Below are 22296 nucleotides of genomic sequence, written 5' to 3'. Positions count from 1 at the left end.
TACTGGTGCAAACTGGAGGAAGGAGGAGGGAGAAGAAAACCAAGAGATTACTTTGCTAGAGCTCCTGAATGCTGCTTAGTCTGTTCAGTTTCTTCAGTGCTACAGTCAGTGTTCTTGAAATGCTGTCTTTTGTGTTTCGTCCGGCTTTTCTGCTATGAGGTGTGGGGTAGAGAACCAGGATTGCTGCCTGGAAAGTGCTGTGTGACCTTGTGGCAGTACGGACACAGGATAATCTGCAATAATATTGGACTACACTGTACCAGAAGTTCTTCTGGGCAGGATGCGTCTTCCTTTCCCCAAGGCAGTCTCCTGGACCAACTGTCATGTAGAAGCTGAAGATTCCTTAAAAAAAAAAATTCTATTTCAGAAATTATGGAGTTTTTTAACACAATTTAGCTGGGAATACATTCAGTATTTCCAGGCAAGATGGTTTGGATTACAGTGTTTAAAGTTCTCTAGAACAGCAAACATTTTCACACTGCTATTGGCTTAACATAGTGCAACAGTCCTTATCCTTTATACAGCCCACAAAGAGTCACTGAGGAATCGGTTAAGCCAAAGAGATTTTGAGATTATGTTTAAAAAGGAGGAGAGTGGTTGACAGATGGCAGGGACAGAATTTCAGCTGGACAAAGCAATATTTTTAGCGATGATGTGAAAATTAATGATAACATTAAAGAAAGATAGGAGAAAGAGGATAAGTTACAAAATACGTACAATAGGTCCCTTTCCATTTCACAAGGACAGGGCTGGTTCTGTGATATCCCTAAAAGCCAGACATCACAGAATTTACACAGCTTGGGCTACATACTGAGAGAGGTAAAAAGAGGTCATCTCTTTCAGAAGCGTACTATGGTGAATTGGGATGTAAAGAGATGTAGTTAGCTAGGGAAAATGTCAGGTAGAGTAATTCCACCTCTCACTATCAGTCCTGGGTTAATTATTGCAGTGGTCTGTGTGCATTTCTGGAGCCAATTTATTCTCAAGTTGCAATAAAGACTCATTTAGCAACAGGAGCAGCTCAGAATATGTTTAGAAATGTCTGTCCCTCACTAGTTATCGGGGAAGATGAGGTGAAATTCAAAACAATGAGAACATATATGAACAGACCTGGTTTAAATGGTAGGAAGTTAGGTGGCTGCAAGCTCTGTAGGAAGTTAGGAGGAGGGAAGGAGCAAATTTACAAATATGAAATATTTACTATTTTCCAATGCTAATTAAATTTTGTTCAGATTTCCAGGAATTAATAATATTATTCTTTTGCTCTTTTCTTGAGGAATACCCACTGTTCACACAGAGGCACATTAACTCAATGTTTGCATTTTATTTATTGATTGTTTCCATCACTTTACAGAATTAATGTGAAAAACAGCATTTTAATCCATGTTGTTCAGATCTAATAATTTGATTCCAAATGCCTTTGTATGTTTTTTATCAATACAATTACTGCCACTAAAGTATCTGAAGAACACTGAATTAACTGATTAACTAATACAGCAGTTATGAGTTTCATTTCGTGCTAGTTAAATGTAGGAGACTACAACTGGATTTTACTATAAAGGGAAAAGAAAAGCCCTTACCCTTCATAGCCAGTATTTCCCCCCTGAACTCGTTTTTTATTCTTTACCCATTATTGAATCAGATAGTGATGTGCCCTCATAGCAGGAGGAAGTAATGATGTTGGTGGGTTGTCCTCAGAAGATGCATGTTGTCTCTCATGGCCAGGTCCCTTCTGTTTTGGTTAGGTCTGTCTGGCTATGAAGGTTCACTGTGGTTAGCAGAGCTGTGGTGGTGCTAACACATCCCAGTTAGAGACAGTAGCTGTTTCTGGCATCAGAAGTACTAGGAAGAAGGCTACAATCCAGTTTTGAAAACCACACAATAGATAAACTACGCAGTCTGAGAAACTTGGATGCAACAGGATAGATAGCAAGTTCAGCACATCAGCACCCTCCACTTTGACAAGCTTTTTTGTAGACATCATGGGAAATAGAAGTTTTAAGGAAGATAAGAGGGTTGTTTTGTGGATATTTGCCAGGAGCAGAATGCTTGTCTTTTCCACTGACGCACAAATATGTAAACTAAACAGAAGTGCTTGCATGGTTTTTATGTTTATGACAGAAGACTTAAAGCTGTTGAAGTAAAGAAATACTTGGCTGAAAGTAGAATATGCTTTTTTTAAAATGTGTTCTGGTCTAGCTATCAGTGTGGTATTTCTTTCCTCTGTTTACTTTCATATGCTACAGGAAAAAAAAACATTTACCTTTTTTAGTAAATATGTTCTATGTAGATGGAAAGTATCAATATAGATCATTAAGAATTTCCTTCCACAAAGTAGGATAACAGGAAATTTTGCTCTGGATATTGTTAGATTGTTCTTTCTCAGTTTCATTTCTAGCAAAAATTTATTTCTTAAACGAAAACAGAAAGAACAAGGAGTAGACAGGGAAGCTGGAATCTGAGGCAGATGTGCTGCACTCCTTCTATGCTTCTTCATTTCATGTATGCTCACTCAAATGTACTGTCCTGAACTTACAGAAGGAATGTGGAATCACCCAAAGAGACACAAACCAAGTTTAAATTAACTTCTTTTCCCTGCTTGCCAGAGACTGCCTTGTTGCTGACCTCCCCAGAGAATTCAGGAGGTAACCTTCAATGCCCTCTAGTCCCGTCTCACTTTGACGACTTTTCCTTTCTGCATTATAAATCATTATAAAATGCTTGGAATGAATTTGTAGGCACTAGACTTCCAGGATTTCAGTTGCAGCATTCAGCAGTGTTCTCAGTTGCTCATTCTTGTCACTTGTCAGAGATGGGAGTAGATACTGTCGTGCCCATTTTACAGGTGGAGAAGTTGAAACACTCAGAGGTGGAATCACAAGCTGGGGTCACACAATACATACGCTGCTATCAACCAGGAGGCAGTGGTGCTCTTGCCTTACTTGGGTGGCGTTTTGACTATACTAGAGAGTTTTACCATTCATTTTAATAGGTTCACAATTTCACCCCCTAATTCCCACTCCATCCAGGTTTTGTCACCCTTATGTTCGGCATGAAACCACTTCATCTAAAATTTCACCACCTGGTTCTCAGAGGGCAGTTCTGGCATCTGGGTGTGATCAAAGCATAGGAGAGCCCATCCATGTGTGCAGTCATTATAAAGGTGTCTGGAAAGAAGTGAAATAAATCCTCCAGAAGCTCATTAATCTTTAACTTCCCTTCAGTTTGCCTTTTGAATAGTTACTGTCTACTTACAGTATGGGTGGGGAGCAGGTCGCAAAAAACAGTAACCTTGCTGCCTAGTACTTATCATACTTTTTCATCTACATCATTATAGTTCATTTCTCAAGAAGTGAATAATTTCAGGTAAACATGCTATTAAAGCCATGGATACTAAGAAACCAGTAATTCTCACGAGAGACAATGAAAAAAATGCTTTGTTCTTTTGTAGGTAAAAAAAATTGCAGCAGCAGAGAAACCTGTAACAATGCTGGCTTAAGATTCCTTATGACAACTGTAGTCACACCTCTATCAGAATATCAGGAATGCTCACAGCGGAGTTAGCATTTTCTGACATTTTATTCAATGCATTCAGTGTAGTTATAGCAGCTGTTTCATTGTAGCAGAGAAGCAGAAAAATGACAGGAAAATAAGACATCATTAGCCATGTTCTGGGGGTTTTTGTGCACTGGTCATAGTCTGTTTCAACATTCTTTTTCCCTTTGACATTCACAGTGAAGTATCATTTTTGGTAATGGCTGAATCATTTTGTGTTAAAAGGATGGACATTTACAGTTTGTCAAAAAAACATTGTAGAAGTGTTAATAATGCAGTTTCAATTTAACTTTCTAAAATAAATTTGCTACACTGATTGTATTTGAGAATTTAAAGGGACACATTTTCCTGTTTATACTATTAATACATGTAGATTAGCAAAGAAAAACAATTTTAGAATGAATTTTAAAATACGACTTAGTCTTCACACTGTATTACATTTAAAGAATACAGATTTTGAAACAGTCATCATTACTCTGAATATATTGAGAGGTCAGCCCATTTGCTGACAGTATTCAAAGCATTTTACAAAGGTAGAAATTATTAGTATTCCTCTCTCCCAAAAGGGGAAAATGAAACACAGTGTGATTACATGATTTGTGCAAGGTCATGCAGTCAGAAAAAAAACAATAAAACTGAGCTGTCATAACCACTGGTCCTGATAATTTCTACTAGTCTATTTTGCTCAGTTTAGTTAGTTTGTAATTAGTTAAATACATGGGTATTTAGACTACAGAGGCTGTATTTTATGGAACTCCAGGGATTTTTAAAATGTGATTAATTTCTGTTTCTGTGAAAGTTCCCTGATTTTGTAAACGTCCTTGCGACTGTGTGTTCCTGTTTTCATACCTTGCCCTGCTTCTCACTTTCACTGTTTATGGATATTTCTTAAGAAACTGGTTGTCTTTTGTGAGCATGGGTAGTTTGAAGATGCTTTGGTAATACAATTTACACTGCCTAGACTGGCTACAGGTCCTTTAAATACTTGCTTTGTTTGGTAAACATAGATGAAGAGCAGAAACACGTGCTCTTTCTGGGTAATTTGTCCTTTGTTAATTGCAAAGTGTTGTTAAGCCACCTACAGACCTGGCATGAGGTCAGACCTTGTCAGTTTTGGACTTTTCCACTTAGGAGACGCAAGCAGGCACTTTGCTCTTTGGCTGCCAGTGCTGTCTTGTGGAGTGTGCTAGGGAGCACAGGTTGGATCTCTCAGATGCTACATATATTTGTGAGAAGATAGTGAAGAGGTGACTGAAATGTTTCCAGCATGATAGTGATGATTGCATTTCTATTTCCACTTTTTTTGTCTTCTGGAGGAGCATGGTGAGGTTTCCCTGTAGATACAACTGTGGTCTGGGTTGGACAGAGCTCAGTCCTGGTAACGTGTCCCAGCTATCAGAAGCCCCTATGGCAGGGAGTGTGTGCCAGGGTTTCTTATTGACTGTGCACCCTGCAGGGTTGGTTAGAGGTCATGTCATAGGTTGTTTTCTTATGACAAGCGTTGTGATCAGCACATTCTACATAGGGCTGCTTCAGAGATCCAGCATAGGCTATCAGAGCACAGAAATTCCTACAATATTGGTTACATTTTCCTTCAAATGTTGTCAAAAATGCTTTTCAAATGATCTTTTTTATGACAGGATCTTTGGCCAGCTGCTTCTGTAATGTTTTTCAGCAAACTGCATTCACTAAGTGTATTGTTTTATCTGCAGCATCCTAGTACAGGTTGGTGCAGTCTGCATAGGCATGCTTTCTTTCTCTCTACAAAGGCTCTCATCTTTGAAATTACTGTCTATGCCTTTGGTCTGATGTAGCTCAGGTAGATGACGTATTACCAAAACCAGGCAACTTTTTTGATATGGATATATGGATTTGAGAAAGAATAGTAAGAATAGAAGGAGAAGGTGTTGTGTGGGAGGGCTGTGGAGACTTCTGCTCATTGTCAGCTGTATCTTACTGACTGGCTATACTTTCACCAATATTATGGGAATGGTTTTTTGTATGTTTTATTTCCTCCCATGTGAACAAGGTAGGGCACTGATAACCTTTCAGGAGATGTATACAAGGATATTCAAGCATGTCAGTCAGAAATTGCAGTCATCAGAAGTCATTTGGAATCATTAAGAACTGAAGATGCTCAGCTTCCTGAAATACATTTAAGGGCCTGACTCAAAACCCATTGAGTCAATTAGGGACTTCCCAGTGATTTCAGTGGGATTTGGATTAGGCCTTAAATCACCAATAGCAGTAAATACTGAAGATGTAAAACAAACAGATCTCTTAGTGATGTCGCTTCTGCTGCTGCCATCTTTTGTCCTTTGTTTCTTCTGGATTCCCTGCCAGCCAGCAGGAAAACAGGTGTCGCTTGCAGTTCTTTTCAGTGTCCCAGTTAGAAATAAAGGGATCAACAGTAGTGCACAGGTTTTTCTAATCACCCAGGTAACCTCACATGCCATGCTTAACTCCAGTAAATACCAAAACTTGTTCTCTGTTCAGAGATGAGCTACATGAGGTCATGGGAAAAACACGATTCATTTGCTTTAGTTTTATTTCTTCTTAGTTCTTTGCAATACACATCTCCTACGCTAACATTTGAGAGTAGTAAGTTAGGTCCCCTCTATAATTTGATTCTGTAGATCTAAAGCATTCGTTCGCATGTAAAGGCTCAGAAGAAACATCCCTTTGCAGTTATTTAACAAGGGGGATAGAAAAATGTATTTTTTAAAAAGATGTTCTTATTTTTTATTTAACTGATTCAAATAACTTGAGAAATACAGACCTCATATTAGGTCTCTGTTATCGTTGTTCATTATAGTATTTATCTGTTTGCATATGGCTTGCTCAGTGATGTAAGAAACACAGAAATAAAGGCAGCCCTTGCCATATAGTTTGAAATCTAAGACCTATTTCTCCAGAGATTAAATGTGTGCATAAAATTATATACATGAATAGTCCTATTTAAATCTATGGCATTGTTCTCATGCATAAATATTTGAATCTTCAAAGGAATGGAGGCTAAAATTGTTACTTTCCCTGCTTCACCCGAGTTCAAATAGGGAGTTTTGTGATTGGCTTCATGAAGGGTTTGTTTGAATGGCCCAAATGTGATTCCATGAATGTACAGATATGGATTTTGACAGTGTTAACGCTGAAAGCCATTTTGTCGCAGTTTCTCATTATCATTTTCTGCTTCCCCCTACCAAACACCTGCAGCTTTCCCTTCTCTACCTTCCAGACCCATATGCACCTTATCCCCTACAGGGGGAATCAGCAGATCATAGTAAACCGTGGGTGTGCACTGGTTGGAAAAGGGCATGAAGTAGCTAAAGCTCAAGATGGTACTGCTGTGTTGCTTTATCTCACACTGAAGGAAAACTAAGAGCAAGTACCCTTGTCACTGCTGTGGCCAGGAGATGGTTAATAATTTGTAAACTTGGCTTGCATATTGGAGCTCTTCACATGATAACTTTTCCTTTATCCAGATGTCCTGAAAAATGTGATCATCAAGTAGCTTCAGTCATAGAGCTCCGTGCAACATGTATGTACTTTAGTCACATTAATTCTTCAAAGATACCAGAATGTATTAGGAAGGTAATTAAACACTTTGCGCACTCTCTGCTGTTTTGTAGGGAGAGCTACTTCTTTTTTCCTAAGTGCTTTCTGAGTATCCCCTAATGGGCGATCCAAGCTTGTAAAGACTTACAAAACATTTCTTGGTCTTTAGCCAAGTCGTGACTATTATCCTAAAATACGATCCCTTACATAATCCATTTTTTATCTGACGGTAAGTTCTTGCTGGAACACTGTGTCTCCTATTAACTAGCTGATGTTATATTTCTCTGCCTTTGAAGCATGACTTGCCTTTCTATAGCAAATTCAGCCCAAGCCTTGTCCATTTATTGTATTTCAGCTCATCGCTAGTGCAGCCAGAGTTCACTGCAGTAGCTTTGAAAGGTTGTAACTTTGAGGAGACTCTTGGCTGGGCAGGACTTTTGGATGGCAAGGACATTGTTCCTCAGTAGGAGTGACTGCCTTGCTTTCTCATCTGGGCTTGCAGCTCTGGGGGGTTGTTATTGCTGTACATCTCTTTAAGCACCACCTTGTGGTTGAACTAATTTTGGACATGTAGAGGTGTCATCGAAAATTGCACAGTGCCATATAGTGAGGCTAAAAAGTACTTCCGGAAAGCATCTAATTCATCCCTGAGCCACATGCACAATTCACTGTAGCTGCGTCGCTCCTGCCAGATACCTTAACATATCTTCCCAAGCCTGCGGAGATGGATGAACCACTCCTCCCTGGCAATCTGTGCCAGTATTCACTGTCCACACCATTAGAAAAGCTTCACCGATGCCTAGCCTGAATTTTTCTTACCCCAATTTAGACCCTTTTCTTCCTGAACTCTGCACCGATGGACTAGGTCACTTCTTTCTTCTTTTCAAAGGCCTTTTAAATCTGAAGACTTTTTAATCACACTTCTCCTAAGACTTGCCTTTTCCTTAGCTGAACAACTTTGATTATTTGTGTTGTGCTTTCTGATTATTCTTGTTGCTCTCCTGTTGGTTTGGATGCTCTTGAAGTGGGATACAGTGCTTTAGCTTAGGTCTCATCTAGGATGACTAAAGCAGAGCTGCGTTATGTATCTGATCTGTTATTACATCCCAGTACAGTATTTGTTGCTTTCACACAAGTATGGCATTGCTTACTCAGTTCTGTTTAATATCTATTATAAACCTTCTTTTTCAGTGTAACTGTGCTAGGACACTAGTTCCCTACCTTGTCTTCATATAGCTGATTCTGCCTGCTTCAGAACAGTAGTCAGAACTATCTGTGTTGCATAACAGCATTATTTTTTTCAGACCAATGTCCAAACTGTATCAACTTTTAAACTCACTCTCCAGTGTATGCGCAGTCCCTCCCATCCTGAAATCTCCTGCAGAATCAGTGTACGTCCTACTTCATCCTGTGTTAATATTTAACGTTATCAGATGGGATGTGTTCTTGAGAATGCTGCTCAGAGCAGACCTCTGGCATTAATGCCAGTTTGACTTTGCTTCACTGATAATTGCTTTAAAAATGTACTTTTCCAACTGGCTTTGCACCTATTTTGTAAGAATTTATTCTTCCCTTTGCAGAAGAGGACATCTTAAGAGGCAGTGCTAAAGTCTTACTAAAGTAAAGGGTTGCAAATCTACTTTTTCTTCCCTAATCTATCAGTGTTGCAACCTGGTCATGGAAAAAAAAAATTAGGTCAGTGTGGCATGATTTTTTTCTTTGTTAATATACATCATGTGTGACTGATCTTCCTGTTCTTTTCCAGGTGCTTATAAATGGACTTTTTCTAGGAAGACAAGTTAAGCTGATATGTCTTTATTTTTTCAGCTCCTTCTTTTCCCATATTTGTTTTTTGCTGCCTGCCTTAGTCCCAATGAGGTGTCAGAGGTGGCTGCTGATGATTCAGAGATGGCTACAGGCCTCTTTAAGTTTCTTCGAGCTCTTCAAGTTCCTGCATGAAATTCTCCAAACCCAGCCAAACTGAAAATAGCTAATTTAACTAATAGCTAATTTAATACTCATCCTTCTTTTTTTTTCATGCTGAGATTTTACTCCTGTCACTCTGTTACTTAGGATATTAGCTATCTCTCTGCCACTGATGTTTCTAATGAACACTGGTACAAAAAATAAATCAACTGTTTCTGGCCTTCTTGAATTAGCTGTCAATACATTTTCCTCTGTTGAACAGCAGATCAACACTTGCTATTTTCTTTGTATTACTACTCGTGAACTTTTGGAATATTTTTCATTCCTCTAGTATATATTGTATGTGTGGTTAGTATTGTTTCTTTAAGTAACTTACCAGCTCTCTTTAACTCCTTTTACCTTACACTTGCTCTCCCATGACCTGCTTCAGGAATTCAGCTATCAGTATTCAGGCTTTAATGAAATTTTTCTTCCTAGTCCATTGTTTCTACTTTGATGTTCTTACTTCCTCCTGTGAAGTTCTGACACTGGATCAACTCATGATCACCTTCACCCAAGTTACCTTCTGTCTTTGCAGCTGATCCTTCTGCATTGGTCAGGATCAAATGTAGGTGAACAAGCAGCTTTCCTGCTGCTTTCTGCATATTCTTGTGCTGTGTCTTAGCTTTCACCTTGGGTTTTTTCTGTACTTTTGGGTTGAATCAGATTTCTTCTAAATTCTGTTTTGATTAGGATGGAGGTTAATTGACAATTTTTTCACCTATTAGTTTTATGCATTTTTGTTGGAGCTTAATGGAAACTCTAAAGGACAAAAATGTGCATTCATTTTCACTAGTCTATTGCTGTAAAAGTCTCTTATATTTTTAGTCTTACACGTTTTATCTCTCCTTTAAAGTATATTCCTAACTAGAGTTAAAATCTGGAAGGTGGGTTGAATATATTGTGCTTTATTGATGTAAAAAAATATCTTTTAAGAATGTGGAATTTAAAAATAATTTTCATAATGACTTCAATGCCAATTTAGCCAACCGTATAAGTGTATATTTACCTTCAGTCTCATTGAACTTGATGAGGACTTGAACTCCTTTTAAAAGAAAAGGAAGCAAAAATTATTAATACTCAGAGTGATATCACTGACTTCCTTGTTTATTTATATACCTCTTGGAAACTGTTATTCGATGGTTTTGTTTGCATTAGAGGCACCTTTCAAAAGATTCTTGCTATTCTTAGCATGCTTTAACTGCAAATATAGACTGTCTAAAGTATGCTCCACACAGCTGCAGAAACCAAGAAATATCAAGGGATGTTACACTGCCTTTCTGGTGGGACAGAGAGGTTTATAACTTAAATGAGTCTTGGAAAAATTGTTGGCTTATTAATAAGAAAAATCAGGAATGCCAATTTAATTGTATTGATTTGCCTTTTCAGAGACTTCTTATGAGGTATGAGTAGAAATGAAAACCCATTTGAGTTGTTTCTGATATACAGGCTTCTCTGTTAAGCTTATCTTATCTTTATTGATTTCTGTCATGTGCTTCCCTCATTTTCCTCTTTCTGGCTGACCTACCGTTTCCTGGTGCATTCGTAGCTCCTGGCACTATTTGATTACTACAAGGACTTTGTCACATATTGTTAAAAGCCTGTGGGAGCTAATGAACAGATACCCAGCTTAAGAAAACTGATACCTGGCAACCCAGCAGTACATGACGTGTGTTTCACCTTACTTCCAACCTGGCTGTCCTGCCTTTGCTGTACGGGTGTAAGGGAGCCGTGGCTGCCGTGGGCTGAGGTGCAAGGTCTTGCCCTTGTGCGACACCCTGTGTTTGGCATGATCTGCCCTGTCAGCAAGCGCAGAACACCAAATTCAGCCCTCATGTCTCCTGGCATTTTACACTAGAAGTAAATTTGGTCCATGCTGTTAAATACCAGTCCCTACAAAGCAAAACAACTTCCCATCACTCTGAGGTGGCTGCTGAAGTTCAGTTTTGTTCTTCCTTGTCTCCATTTCTACTGTCCTTTGACCCTCTGCTTTCTTTTTTCCTCTGTGTTGTGCCAAGTGCTTCCTGTCTCCCCTCTCCTTTCACCTATTCGTTACCTGCCTGTTTTCCCATTTCTCTCATCCCCTTCTCTGCTTCTCTCTTGTAGAGCCCTGGTAATCTTCCCTTTCACTCTTCACTTTGCAGAACCAGGTCACCTGCTTTACTCTTTTATATTTTCTTCACCAGCCCCTTTGTGAAAGTCCTTGCCCAGGTCTCTGCGAGTGGCCTGCATGCTCTTGTGTTTGAGAGAGAGGCTACAAAAGGGTTGCCAGCTAGGCCTGATGATAGTTTAGAAAAGACAGATAGTGGGAGCAGAGCTCTTCCTTCATTCCTCTTTTTTGTGCTATGCTGTAAGGTAGAAGAGAGCTGAATAGAAAAAGGTGCTGAGAGAGGAAAGAGTTTCCATGATAGGAGACTGAATGGCGGAGGCAGCCATGTGTGGTGGAATGTTCTTGTGCCCACTGTGGGTTGAGAGCTAGCAATGCCTGTGTAGCCTTAGATCTGGTGTGGTGTTTGGCCACTGCATACTTCATTAGTAATTTATAAAGTGTAAGATGTATTTGTTATTCATCTTCACATGTCATTGTCACTGTTCTAATTTGCTGAGCATTAAAAACCAAGTTTGTCTTTAGGATGTCTTCAGAGAGCTTTTCTGCTCACATTCCCTGGGCAGAGCTTGGGCTTACACGTTATTCTTTGTTTTTACAGCTTCTTTATTCAGTTTTTTATTTTAGCCTTTATTTTATTTTACTGCTCAACCTTTAAAAATATGTTTCGTTTCATTTTATTTTTCAGACACCTCTTATTGAACCTCACATCCCACATCGTTCTACTAAAACCATTACACAGGTAATAGGACATAGGTGTGCTATAGAGCCAGGCCGCTAGACAAATAGAAATAACTCCTATTTCCAACAGTGTGATGCATATCGGCTAAAGTGATGCTTTCTGTTAGATGTGATATATCTGTGAGACTTAAAATCCCGAATGTATGCTACATTGCTTTGCAAAAGTAAGCATCTGTGCAAGGGCTTTTAATTTAGGGAAAAGAGAACTTGCATTTTGTTTTGCAGAAGACAGTGTACAGATTGCAGAATGTTTAAAATCCATGTGTTTTGGTCCCTTTTTTTTCTCCATGATCACCAAGGTTCCTTCAGAAAAGATCCTCAGAGCTGGAAAGATTTTGCGGAATACGATTCTGTCCCGAGCCCCTCACATGATAAGAGATCGTAAATACCATCTGAAGACTTACAGGTGTGTGAGATGTTTGTATAGAGGTCTCTGAATTTTTATGCCTGCCATCCTCTGACTTGTGATTTATGCCTTACCATACTTGCAGGTCTCAAAAGGTCTGAAATTATGCTTTGATGCTGTTCGAGTCTGGATGTTATGCAGTCTTTAATGGGCCTAGTAAATCTTTTCTGAAGTAATTTGACTGGAAATTGAGTCCGTGATTGTGAGCAGAGCATTCACATACATAAACTCTTCCAAAGTTAATTGCATAGTTAGCTGGAGTATTCTGTGCAATATCAAGTTAAAATGTAGATTTTGTTCTCTTCTTTTATCAGTAAGAGATAATAGGAAAGTTCATTAATCTATTATGTTACTGTACTGATTGCTGCAGCGGTGTTGCTCATTGTGGAGTTCTGAAAATTCACCTGGTGAGCAACATTCCTTAGATAGATTTTCTGCTCTATTTAAAATTATTTTTTTCAGTGTATTGCCAGGCTTTCTTATCTTCCTGCTGGTGGCAGCACTGTCTTGCTGAAGTGGGATAACAATTGCTCTTGCAGAACAGGAATCTTCAAGGAGTCAGGCTGTTTCTACTGTTGGCTTAAGAAACAATCAATTTGTTTTAATGTCTAATGTTTAAATCAAATACCTAATGCATTATTCAGAATATATTTAAATAAAAATTGTTTTAAAATCTCCAACTATGTCCTTTTCTCAATAGTAAATCAATAGGTTGCTGATCCACTTTTGAGATAAGTGCATTGATTTTCCATATTTCAGCCCAAAAAATGTTTAATATGATGCAAGGTATTTGGAGCTTGTGAGTTGATTTGAGAATATATCACAATATGACATTGCTCATTGTTCTAGAAGAACAAAAGGGCATGTATGATCAATAAAGACCAGTGCTGGTCCAGACAACTGCACCTGCAGTTTTTATCGTACACATAGCTGGGAAAAACTCTTAGTTTCTATCCTTGGGGTTTTTAAATGTGGAATGCTAAAATTTTGATTGCACCCAGGTGAGGGGAAATTTTGTTACCAAAATGGGATTTTAATTGAAAGAGCATTATTTGAGCTTATTTTCAGTAATTTCAGTATTAGGTATTTCTTTGGTCTCTGGAAGTGATGCATGAAGAGTGGAGCCACAAGAACCTGCCTAGAAGGCCTGGCTGGCTTCCTCTTTGTTCTGCATGTGATCAGTTACAGATTTGTAAGTTTTTGATCACATTGCTTATTTGCTTCTGTTCTGCTGAGCTAGGGAGTGTTATGATAAAGAATTTTACTTAGTGGCCACATGGCTTCTTGGTTTTTATCTCATCTTTGGGCATTCTCCAAAACTTAAGGCCTGCTGTTGTCTGCCTCTGGGTCAGTCAGGAGCTGTGAGGTGATAAGCGCCTAGCATGAGAAAGCCTCAGAAACACTGTAGACCTGCAAAACAGTGTCTCCAGCTACAGTGCAGCTAGAGTTTGGTTACAAATGGAGGAACACCCTCATAATACTCTATTTGTGGAGGCTGTTCTCACTGGCAAAGCTTTTACAGTGTTAAATTGTTGTTTTCATGCAGAATTCTGAAAAGCTTGAGGCTTTTGCTATCCGATGGTGTACAGAGGTTTTGTTTGAAATCTGCGTTGGAAGTTGTTGCAGTGGTGCAACAGGTTTTGTACCAGGTGGCACAGGCTCACTCTGATCCTCTGAACTTTGCATTTCTCAAAAACACTTGTTCTGCTGAGGTGATCCTCTCAAAACTGAACACCTTCATTGGTATTTCAAGCATGTATGCATAGATGGTGACATGTTTTCTGTAGGGAGATTTGACTAAGGTTATACAGACTTTAAGGTATCACTGTTCTTGGCAGACACTGTGTGTGATCTCTCTTGGCTAGCTCTCTTTTCATTTCTATCTATTTGTCCTTCAGGCAATGCTGTGTGGGGACAGAACTAGTTGACTGGATGATGCAGCAAAGTCCTTGTGTCCATTTACGAACCCAGGCTGTTGGCATGTGGCAAGTATTGCTGGAAGAAGGTGTTCTGAACCATGGTAAGAAAATCAGCATCTTCGCTAAAACATGGGCAATGTGTGACATCAGTGCCTCTGTAGATCTCTTTCATGAAAAAGAAAGGAATCATGACCCCAAAAGATATGCTGTAGAGCAGCCTGTTCATTCGGAAGTGCAAGTGCAGAGACAATATTACATGAATCTCGCTACCAGTATACCTTTTTAACTTATGAGAATAATGAAATGTAAATGAACAACATATAACGATAACTCTAAATTATACTTAGGAGTACATTGGCTTGTGCTTGTATTGCAAGAGCTGGATATCACTCAGGCCAAACCCTAGAGATGTATTACCATATACAAAACTGATCTTCGTTGAAGATTTGCAACATTTGGAAGTGCGTGTGGGCATTTGTGCTTGCTCAGATCCATGATTTTGGAATGATTTTCAGTGGTTTTGGAATGGTTCCAAATTTCAGCACTTCAAATACTCCAATGCAGAGATGTGGGATTTCTAGTTTTCTAACTGTATTTTACATTTGCTTTCAGTTTCCATTTGGCAGGATTTATTTAGTAACAAGATATTATAGCCCTCAAAAGGGTAGCTTTCCAAAGTAATATTCATACTCAAAGCTTTGCATGTATAGTTTTATTAAATTCAGAAGAGCAGCTCTATTACAGTACACTTCCATTTATCCTCTGTTGTGCTTCCTATATCCCAGGGAGAATTCTCCACACTGAGAAGACAGTTTCCCCAGTTTCCTTACTTTAAGGGTAGGAAAGTAAAGGCTGTAGCTTTAATTCCTGCCAAATACTCCCTTGAACATCCAGGGGCAAGCTGTTTCAAGCTGCATCGCAGTATCCAACACATCACTCTGATGTGCTTGGAAGACCAAGGGTTTGTCCATCACTATATCATAGCCTTTCTTTAGAATTCTTCTCTTGGTAGTCTTCCCATTAAGTTCTTCCACCAAAACAGAGGTCAGCAAACTTGCCCCTGGGATTATATCTTGATGATGTATATTTCTGGTACATAGAATCATAGAATAGTTAGGGTTGGAAAGGACTTTAAGATCATCTAGTTCCAACCCCCCTGCCGTGGGCCTCAGAAGGAGTTCAGCCGCTTTTGTTACCTTTTAACCCTGTCTGAAACATGCAGGGGGAGGCATTCATGCTATAGAACACCTCTTAGAAATTCATGATGTAACTGTCCCCCAGTGTGAATTGTTTGCTTAAATGAAATGGTTTGAAACAATAAGCACAAAACCAGATCCAATAAGAAAAAACCCACACGCATGCGCACACACACACGTATGTATACACACCCACAGTACCAATACACAGAAAACTTTTGGAGAGTATTTGTAGTACACAATCTAAAAGTGTACCCTTCAAGCTACGTAATTTGGACATATGTGAGAAGTGAAGGTGTTTCGTACTCTTGCAGTTTCTCTGTAGCTTTCTTTCCCTTCTTAACTAGCAGATCTGTGACATGTATGATGCTACATAGATTTCTACAAAGTTAACTTTCATGAGGAGAGCTTAGTGTTTGATACATAATGTTGTTTCAGTTGATCAGGAGCACCACTTTCAAGACAAATACTTATTTTATCGATTTTTGGATGATGAGCATGAAGATGCGCCTTTGCCAACTGAGGAAGAGAAAAAGGAGTGTGATGAGGAGCTACAAGACACTATGCTGCTTCTGTCTCAGATTGGGCCAGATGCTCATATGAGGATGATTCTCAGAAAACCGTAAGGAGATTAATGAATTTATTTTATACACGCACCTTCCTTGTGAAACAAGACAACTCTACATTTATTAGCAGGTGTCCTTTGGCCAGTTATTTCACTTCAGTGGCAGTTTGCTCACCTCTGAAGTTTTTAAGTCCATTTTTAGTCATTTCCGGTCCTTATTAATGCTTGTAAGTTCAACTGTGTATTGAGAATAACCATCAAAGGCCAGGAATGCCGTTATACTCACCTTGAAGAAAACGCTGCATTATGAGCTTTTATTTAATTTCTGAGTCTCCCCAAAAGAAAGTTGCAGGTAATAGAAGAGTCCTGATCCATTAACACTTCCTGTGTAGACGTGCCCTTCAATTAACTATGCTGCTTTCACTTACGGAGAGTGGTAGGATGGCAGCATAGCAGGTACCTTTCAATTACGGTTGTCAGTGGCAGCCATTAATTAGATTCATCCTTGGTAGAACTACTGAATTAAGATAGGCTGGATTTGGCCTCTTGTAGTTTGCTAGCAAGGAGTGCAGTGTGGCTCTGTGGGGTTATTTATCCATTTTTATTGTTATAAATACATTGAAAAATAAAATAAAATAAATGCTTTCTGTACCTAGGCCACACAGGATGCCAGCCTAACCTTTTTGTAGCTATCAGATCATGTTCTCTCATCGGTTGGCTAACCAGTCTTTCTGCAATACGTTCTGGTCGCAGTGAAAACTGTGCCAAAGGCCTTTTTTACAGGGAACTTTATAGTGACTTCAAAGCAATCGGTATAAATTCTGTTTGTCCCTTTGGTTTAGTTGTTGAAGGCAACCTTCTTCATTATGCAGGTAGCATTTAGAGGCCACTGAAGACATACTGTACTGCTAATTAAGCACACTGAGAATGATTAATTACTTAAGCTCATCTTCACTGAAGACTTACTTTTAAGGGTCAGTTCAAGAAGGATAAGTACACAAAGCTGGATCCTGCTTCTTTGAGGTCACTGGGAAAGTTTGTCTTTGCTGTGGGATAGGACTGAACCCTGCCTACAGTGTGAGAACATTTTTTATACTAAAAATGTTTTGAATCCACTTAACGCAATTTCTTGCCCTGTTCTGTTTCCATCTGTATCCTTTCCATGCTTCATTCTTGTCCCTGTGTTGTCTGTTTAGATCATAAGCGCATTTAGATGGCACTTTTCCAAAAACTGTCACTATACAGTCACAATGCTAAGAGCTTTGAATTTCAAAAATTGTCATCAGATACTTGTGCTTATAAAAATAAGTAACACTGCTGTGCAACAATAGTTTTAAAAGTATAAATTCTCTTTCCCCTGTTTATTAGAGGTCTAGTCAAACACAATCAAAGGACCACTCACTCTGTGTCACACAAAATACCCAGACAAACCAGACTGGGAGCGTGGTGCTTCCATAAACGCTTACAATGTTAGGAAAGTGTGGTGTTTTCTCCTCACAGAGATGTCTTGTTCATTCTCTGCTGAGGAGCAAAAGAGAGCTTCTTGGACCCATGAGCAGGCAGACACTGGTCATTAGGAGACTGTGAGCAGTGATATGTGTGCTGTGACCCTATACCTCTGTGCTACCTCCTTTGTTCCAGGCTGACTGAGCAGGTTGCCTCTTGGAGAATTGCCCTTTTAGGTTATCATGGATTTTGGCTGCCTACTACACTTGCTTTCCATCTTGACTTTCAGAGCAGCTAGTGTTAAGTTTACCCTGACAAGATCAATGTTGATTATCAGCCACACTGCTTGCAGAGAGCTGAAAGGCTGGAAGGATGCTGTGGAAAGTACTGCTCTCCCCTCTGTATCATCACTGGCACAGCATCATCTGAAAGAACATTCATAGGAGATTTTTCATGCAACATAGTGAGGGGAAAGAGGTTTTCTCAAGACTGACAGCCATCTGACATCTTTCCCTATCCCTGTCCCTGAAAGTGCTTATTTTTGCTGCCCTTTGTTCACGGAAGCAAGCTTGTACTGCCAGGCACCATATTAACTGCTGTTCTAGTATTCAGTTTATATGTGTTATGTATTTTGTTAGTTGAAAATCCACCCTGGGCTAAGCTGTATCAAAGCTGTAAAAATCTCCATGAATCCTCAGAGTCCTGCTAGTTTTGACTAGACACTGCTAAAGCTGCCAAAAGTTCATGGAATTGTCAGGGCTTCACCTGACCTGAGCAGGACCCACAATTTTCAAACCAACACAGCTGCATTTTATAATAGTCACCATTTCCAGAGAGGTTGCAGAACTCAGATAATTACCCTGAAAGAAATAAGACAATATTCTTTGATGAGAAGATTACTTTGAGAATTTGATTGTATAATGAAGCTGTTGCTTTGAAAGGTACTTTCTATTGTTCAAAATCTGAAAATCTCTAGCAAAAAGTGTCACTTGTTTTGACAGCCAACTTAAAAAATTCTCTGTTTATTACATTAACTGCAGCATTTTAACTGTCAAACTATGAAAGAATGTTCTATAGTTTAAAAAACAGAATAGAGCTCAGGGAAATTTTTGGCAGGCTCTTGTTGCTATTGGGTGTCTTTTTTTTCTTTGGAAACACATACACTGAATGTGAAAATAGCTTTTTGTGAAGTAGCAAACACAGCTCTCTGCTCCTTATAATGGCTGGAGCACAGGTGCAGACCTTGAGCAAGTCCCTGAAAAAAATATTGTAGAACTAACAAAGCTATTCCATACAAGTTTTTCAGTCCTTCAGTATGAAAATACATCCTGAAAACATTTTTTCTAGTTATTTTTATTTTATTTTAGTGGTGTTCAGATACAGCGAACTTGATGGTAAACCCTAATTAAATAGGATGCTATAATACAAAGCTAAACACAGTAATAACAGGAGTGATTAAAGGGAGAATGATATTCCTCAGACAACAGTATTTAACTCAGATGATGTTATGGATTATATTCTTTTTTAATAGTCTAGGTTTACAGTAAGTTAGAGTCTAGGTTTACAGTAAGTTAGCAGTATGACTGAAATAATAAATCTGTTATATATTGGTGACTTCACTCAGCAGATATTTTTTCTCAGTAGAAAGAGTGTTTGATTCGACGTGCGATCAGTAATCAGACTTTAGTGTCACTTGCAGAAGTAAGCTTGACAGGATGCTAGGGAGAGGAAGTGAAAACAAATCTAAACATGGTAAACAGCTCGAAATATATATGTAATAAAATAGCAATTTAATTATTGCTAAGAATCTATCACTTCTTGAAGGTCTTCTAAAAATTAAGCAAGATATTTTTATTCTCTTGTTCTTAAAATTTTTTATTTAGATGTTCCACGCAGCTGTTAGTAGTAAGAACCACATTGGATTTATTCATAAAGAGTGTACTAAGTTCCATAATCCTTGTGGAGTTTCCTGCCAATGGCATTTAATAAACCAAGTGTTACTCCTAAGACAGGAAACATAGATTATCTTTCCACATATGAGTTCACTAACATTTGTGGGTATTATATGTGGTAAATGGTATTTCTGGAGTTAATCAAGGAGCACTGATGCAAGTACAAAGATTACATAACTAGCTTCCATGCTAGACTAAGTGTACATTCACACTCAGACACAGGTAGTGGGTAAAATTATTCATGTCTATTACATATTCTTTATGGTGTTTGAAAACAAAATTTGCACTCTGGAAATGCATTCTTATTTGATGTATAATCACGATGTTATGGGGTCTCTGATCTTTTCCCATGTTCTGACTATCTGAGAATTTTCTGGTTAGCTGTGTAATAAAATTAATCAATGATATTGCTTGTATGTATATGGTTTATCAATGGCAAAGTACTATGTTATTGTCAACATCGTAGTCACAGAGAAGCTCAGTGTCTCTGACCTTGATAAATTCTCCAAACACTGAACAGTTTTTATTGATCACTTAATATCACCTGAGTTCTCCTGTCCATTAATGTGTAGCCTTGTTCTCTACCTATTCCATTTATTATCCTGTCTGTAACCAGCTATTGCTATTAGAATGTGTCCCCTGCAGAAACTAGGTCTTTACACAGCAGGATCCTACAAATCAACATCAGTGGGGCACCACACAGGTTTTACAGAAGCAGTGATGCCTAATATCTCTCCATGTGACATCTGCAGGAGCAGAAGTAAAGACTGGGTACATCCACTATGGATTGTCAGTCCTCCCAATGTGCTAACACAGGAGGCAAATGGACACATTGAAAGAAGAGTGTACCCTTTTGTCATGATAGCGATCTGATGTAGTAAGACATCACCCTTTTATATTTTAATTTAATGTAGAAATTTGTTAATTTGTTACACTGTTTTCTGTTTTCTAAGACATGCTGGTTTTGCAAGCATGTAATAAAATTAAAGTTGTTATTTCCTGTGGGGAGTATTTTTTTAGATCCTTACCTTGTGTTTCTTTAATCTTCAGTGAAAGGTAGCTAGTACTGGCTTAGCTTTCTTCTGTATGTAATTAAGCTGCTACTGCCCCATATAAATCACCAGGAGTGGCAGCCTTATCATTTTAAGCCAGATTTAGAAATAGTAAAGAGTATTTCGAGTCACTAGAGGGCATAGCAGTACCAAACCAGTTTCTGTTTCTCCCTGAACAGTTTATTTCATTCTGTATGAGAAAAGAATAATCCAGTGTCTAAATTGGTCTTTAATCTGGGTAATAACAACTGCATGTCATTGGTAAGTGAAGAACAGATGAAGAACATAGCTTGCTTAGCAAAAAAAAAGTCAGTTGTCCTTAATGTTTTCTATGACTTCTTCAGTACTTCTTTCATCCAAAAGAAGTCTCCATCAAACTTATTTTGTAAAAAGATTCGGTATAACTCCAGAGTCAGACGATTCCTCGGTACTCTTTCTACCTCACACATGATTTAGACAGACTCGTGAATGAAGAGGTGATTAGGCAGAAAGCCTCTAGAGCACTATATTTCTTTATATGACTTTCCTGATCCTCTTTATGTTAGAACCTTCTGTAATATTGACATTTTAGGAGGAAAACTTCTGTCAGAAAGGTTCATTGTGATGTTTCTTTTAGAGCTGTCTGAAGATTCAACTGTTAACTCTTTTGACACCACACATTGCAGGTAGTGGGTTTCAGAACTGCACGCTATCCTGTTCTCAATGTGAGCATGTAAACTTTCCCCTTTGAAACTCCTGCCCCTGAACTGACTTCCTTTATGCCATTTTCTCACATCTTAAATTTAACCTGTCTCCCGTCTTGTGACTAGTTTGCTCTTTTCTTCTGTTCTTGGACTTGGATTAATTACTTATATTCTGCTTTTCACAAACTTAAAATCCCACTGGCTGGTAAAAGGGAAACGTAACTCCCATTTTTAAAAAGGGAAAAAAGGAAAACCCAGGAAACTACAGGCCAGTCAGTCTTACCTCTGTGCCTGGCAGTATCGTGGGGCAGATCATTCTGGAAACTGTGCTAAGGCACATGGAAAATAAGGATGTGACGAGTGACAGCAGGGCTTCACTAAGGGCAAATCGTGCCTGACTAATATTGTAGCCTTCTACGATGGGGCCACTGCATTGGTGGATAAGGGAAGAGCAATTCATGTCATCTATCTGGACTTGTGCAAAGCTGGGAGAGGGTAGATTTAGATTAGATATAAAGAAGAAATTCTTCGCTATGAGGGTGGTGAGGCACTGGAACAGGTTGCCCTGAGAAGTTGTGGCTGCCCCATCCCTGGCAGTGTTCAAGGCCAGGTTGGACAGGGCTTTAAGCAACCTGGCCTAATGGAAGGTGTCCCTGCCCATGGTAGGGGAGTTGGCACCAGATGATCTTTGAGGTCCCTTCCAACCCAAACCATTCTGTGATTTTATGAAAACATTGTTTTAAAGGATTTACTCCTATGAAAGTAACTTGGGGTAATGCTTTAAAGGATTTTTTTCTATGTGTGTATGTAACTTCAATGCAATGTCTGAAATTATATCATAGGAGAATTCATCCTTTTAGAAAACAAAAATTGTACTGAAGTGAATCTTGTGTGTGGGAAAAAGATTAGGAGTTACAAGCTCCTACAATTCCTTCTCATGGGTACTGTTTATTAGATCCTAAAAGCATCTCTGATACACTGCAGTCCTCAGAGTATTTGTGTCCTTTTTTAGCAATCAGAAAATTTTCCAATGTGTAGACTAGAGAAATGCAGTTATTTCAGTCATGATGGCAGCCTCATTCCACATGGTGCTATAGGACGATAATTCCTTCATCAGTGAACGCTTTTTATTAATGGCAGCTTCTTGTATTTTT

The 22296-nt window shown here is 38.8% G+C and overlaps 1 protein-coding gene across 4 annotated transcripts in view; it reads left to right on the top strand.

Moving 5' to 3' along the window:
• The window catches only part of RAPGEF4 (Rap guanine nucleotide exchange factor 4), a 151472-nt gene that overhangs the window by 82286 nt on the left and 46890 nt on the right, over positions 1–22296 (top strand). For 2 of the 4 annotated variants that reach the window (XM_030485778.1, XM_030485780.1), the window contains 4 exons: positions 11871–11924; positions 12223–12329; positions 14228–14349; positions 15883–16066. In XM_030485778.1, the coding sequence (XP_030341638.1) occupies positions 11871–11924; positions 12223–12329; positions 14228–14349; positions 15883–16066 (467 nt within the window). The remainder of the gene's footprint in view (positions 1–11870; positions 11925–12222; positions 12330–14227; positions 14350–15882; positions 16067–22296) is intronic. The other 2 variants (XM_030485779.1, XM_032919923.1) reach the window with 1 other exon arrangement.

The sequence above is a fragment of the Strigops habroptila genome, chromosome 5, assembly GCF_004027225.2.
Source record: "Strigops habroptila isolate Jane chromosome 5, bStrHab1.2.pri, whole genome shotgun sequence".
Classification (NCBI taxonomy): Eukaryota; Metazoa; Chordata; class Aves; order Psittaciformes; family Psittacidae; genus Strigops; species Strigops habroptila.
The sequence above is the reverse complement of the archived record's forward strand: the minus strand, read 5'-3'. Positions and strand labels throughout refer to the sequence as shown.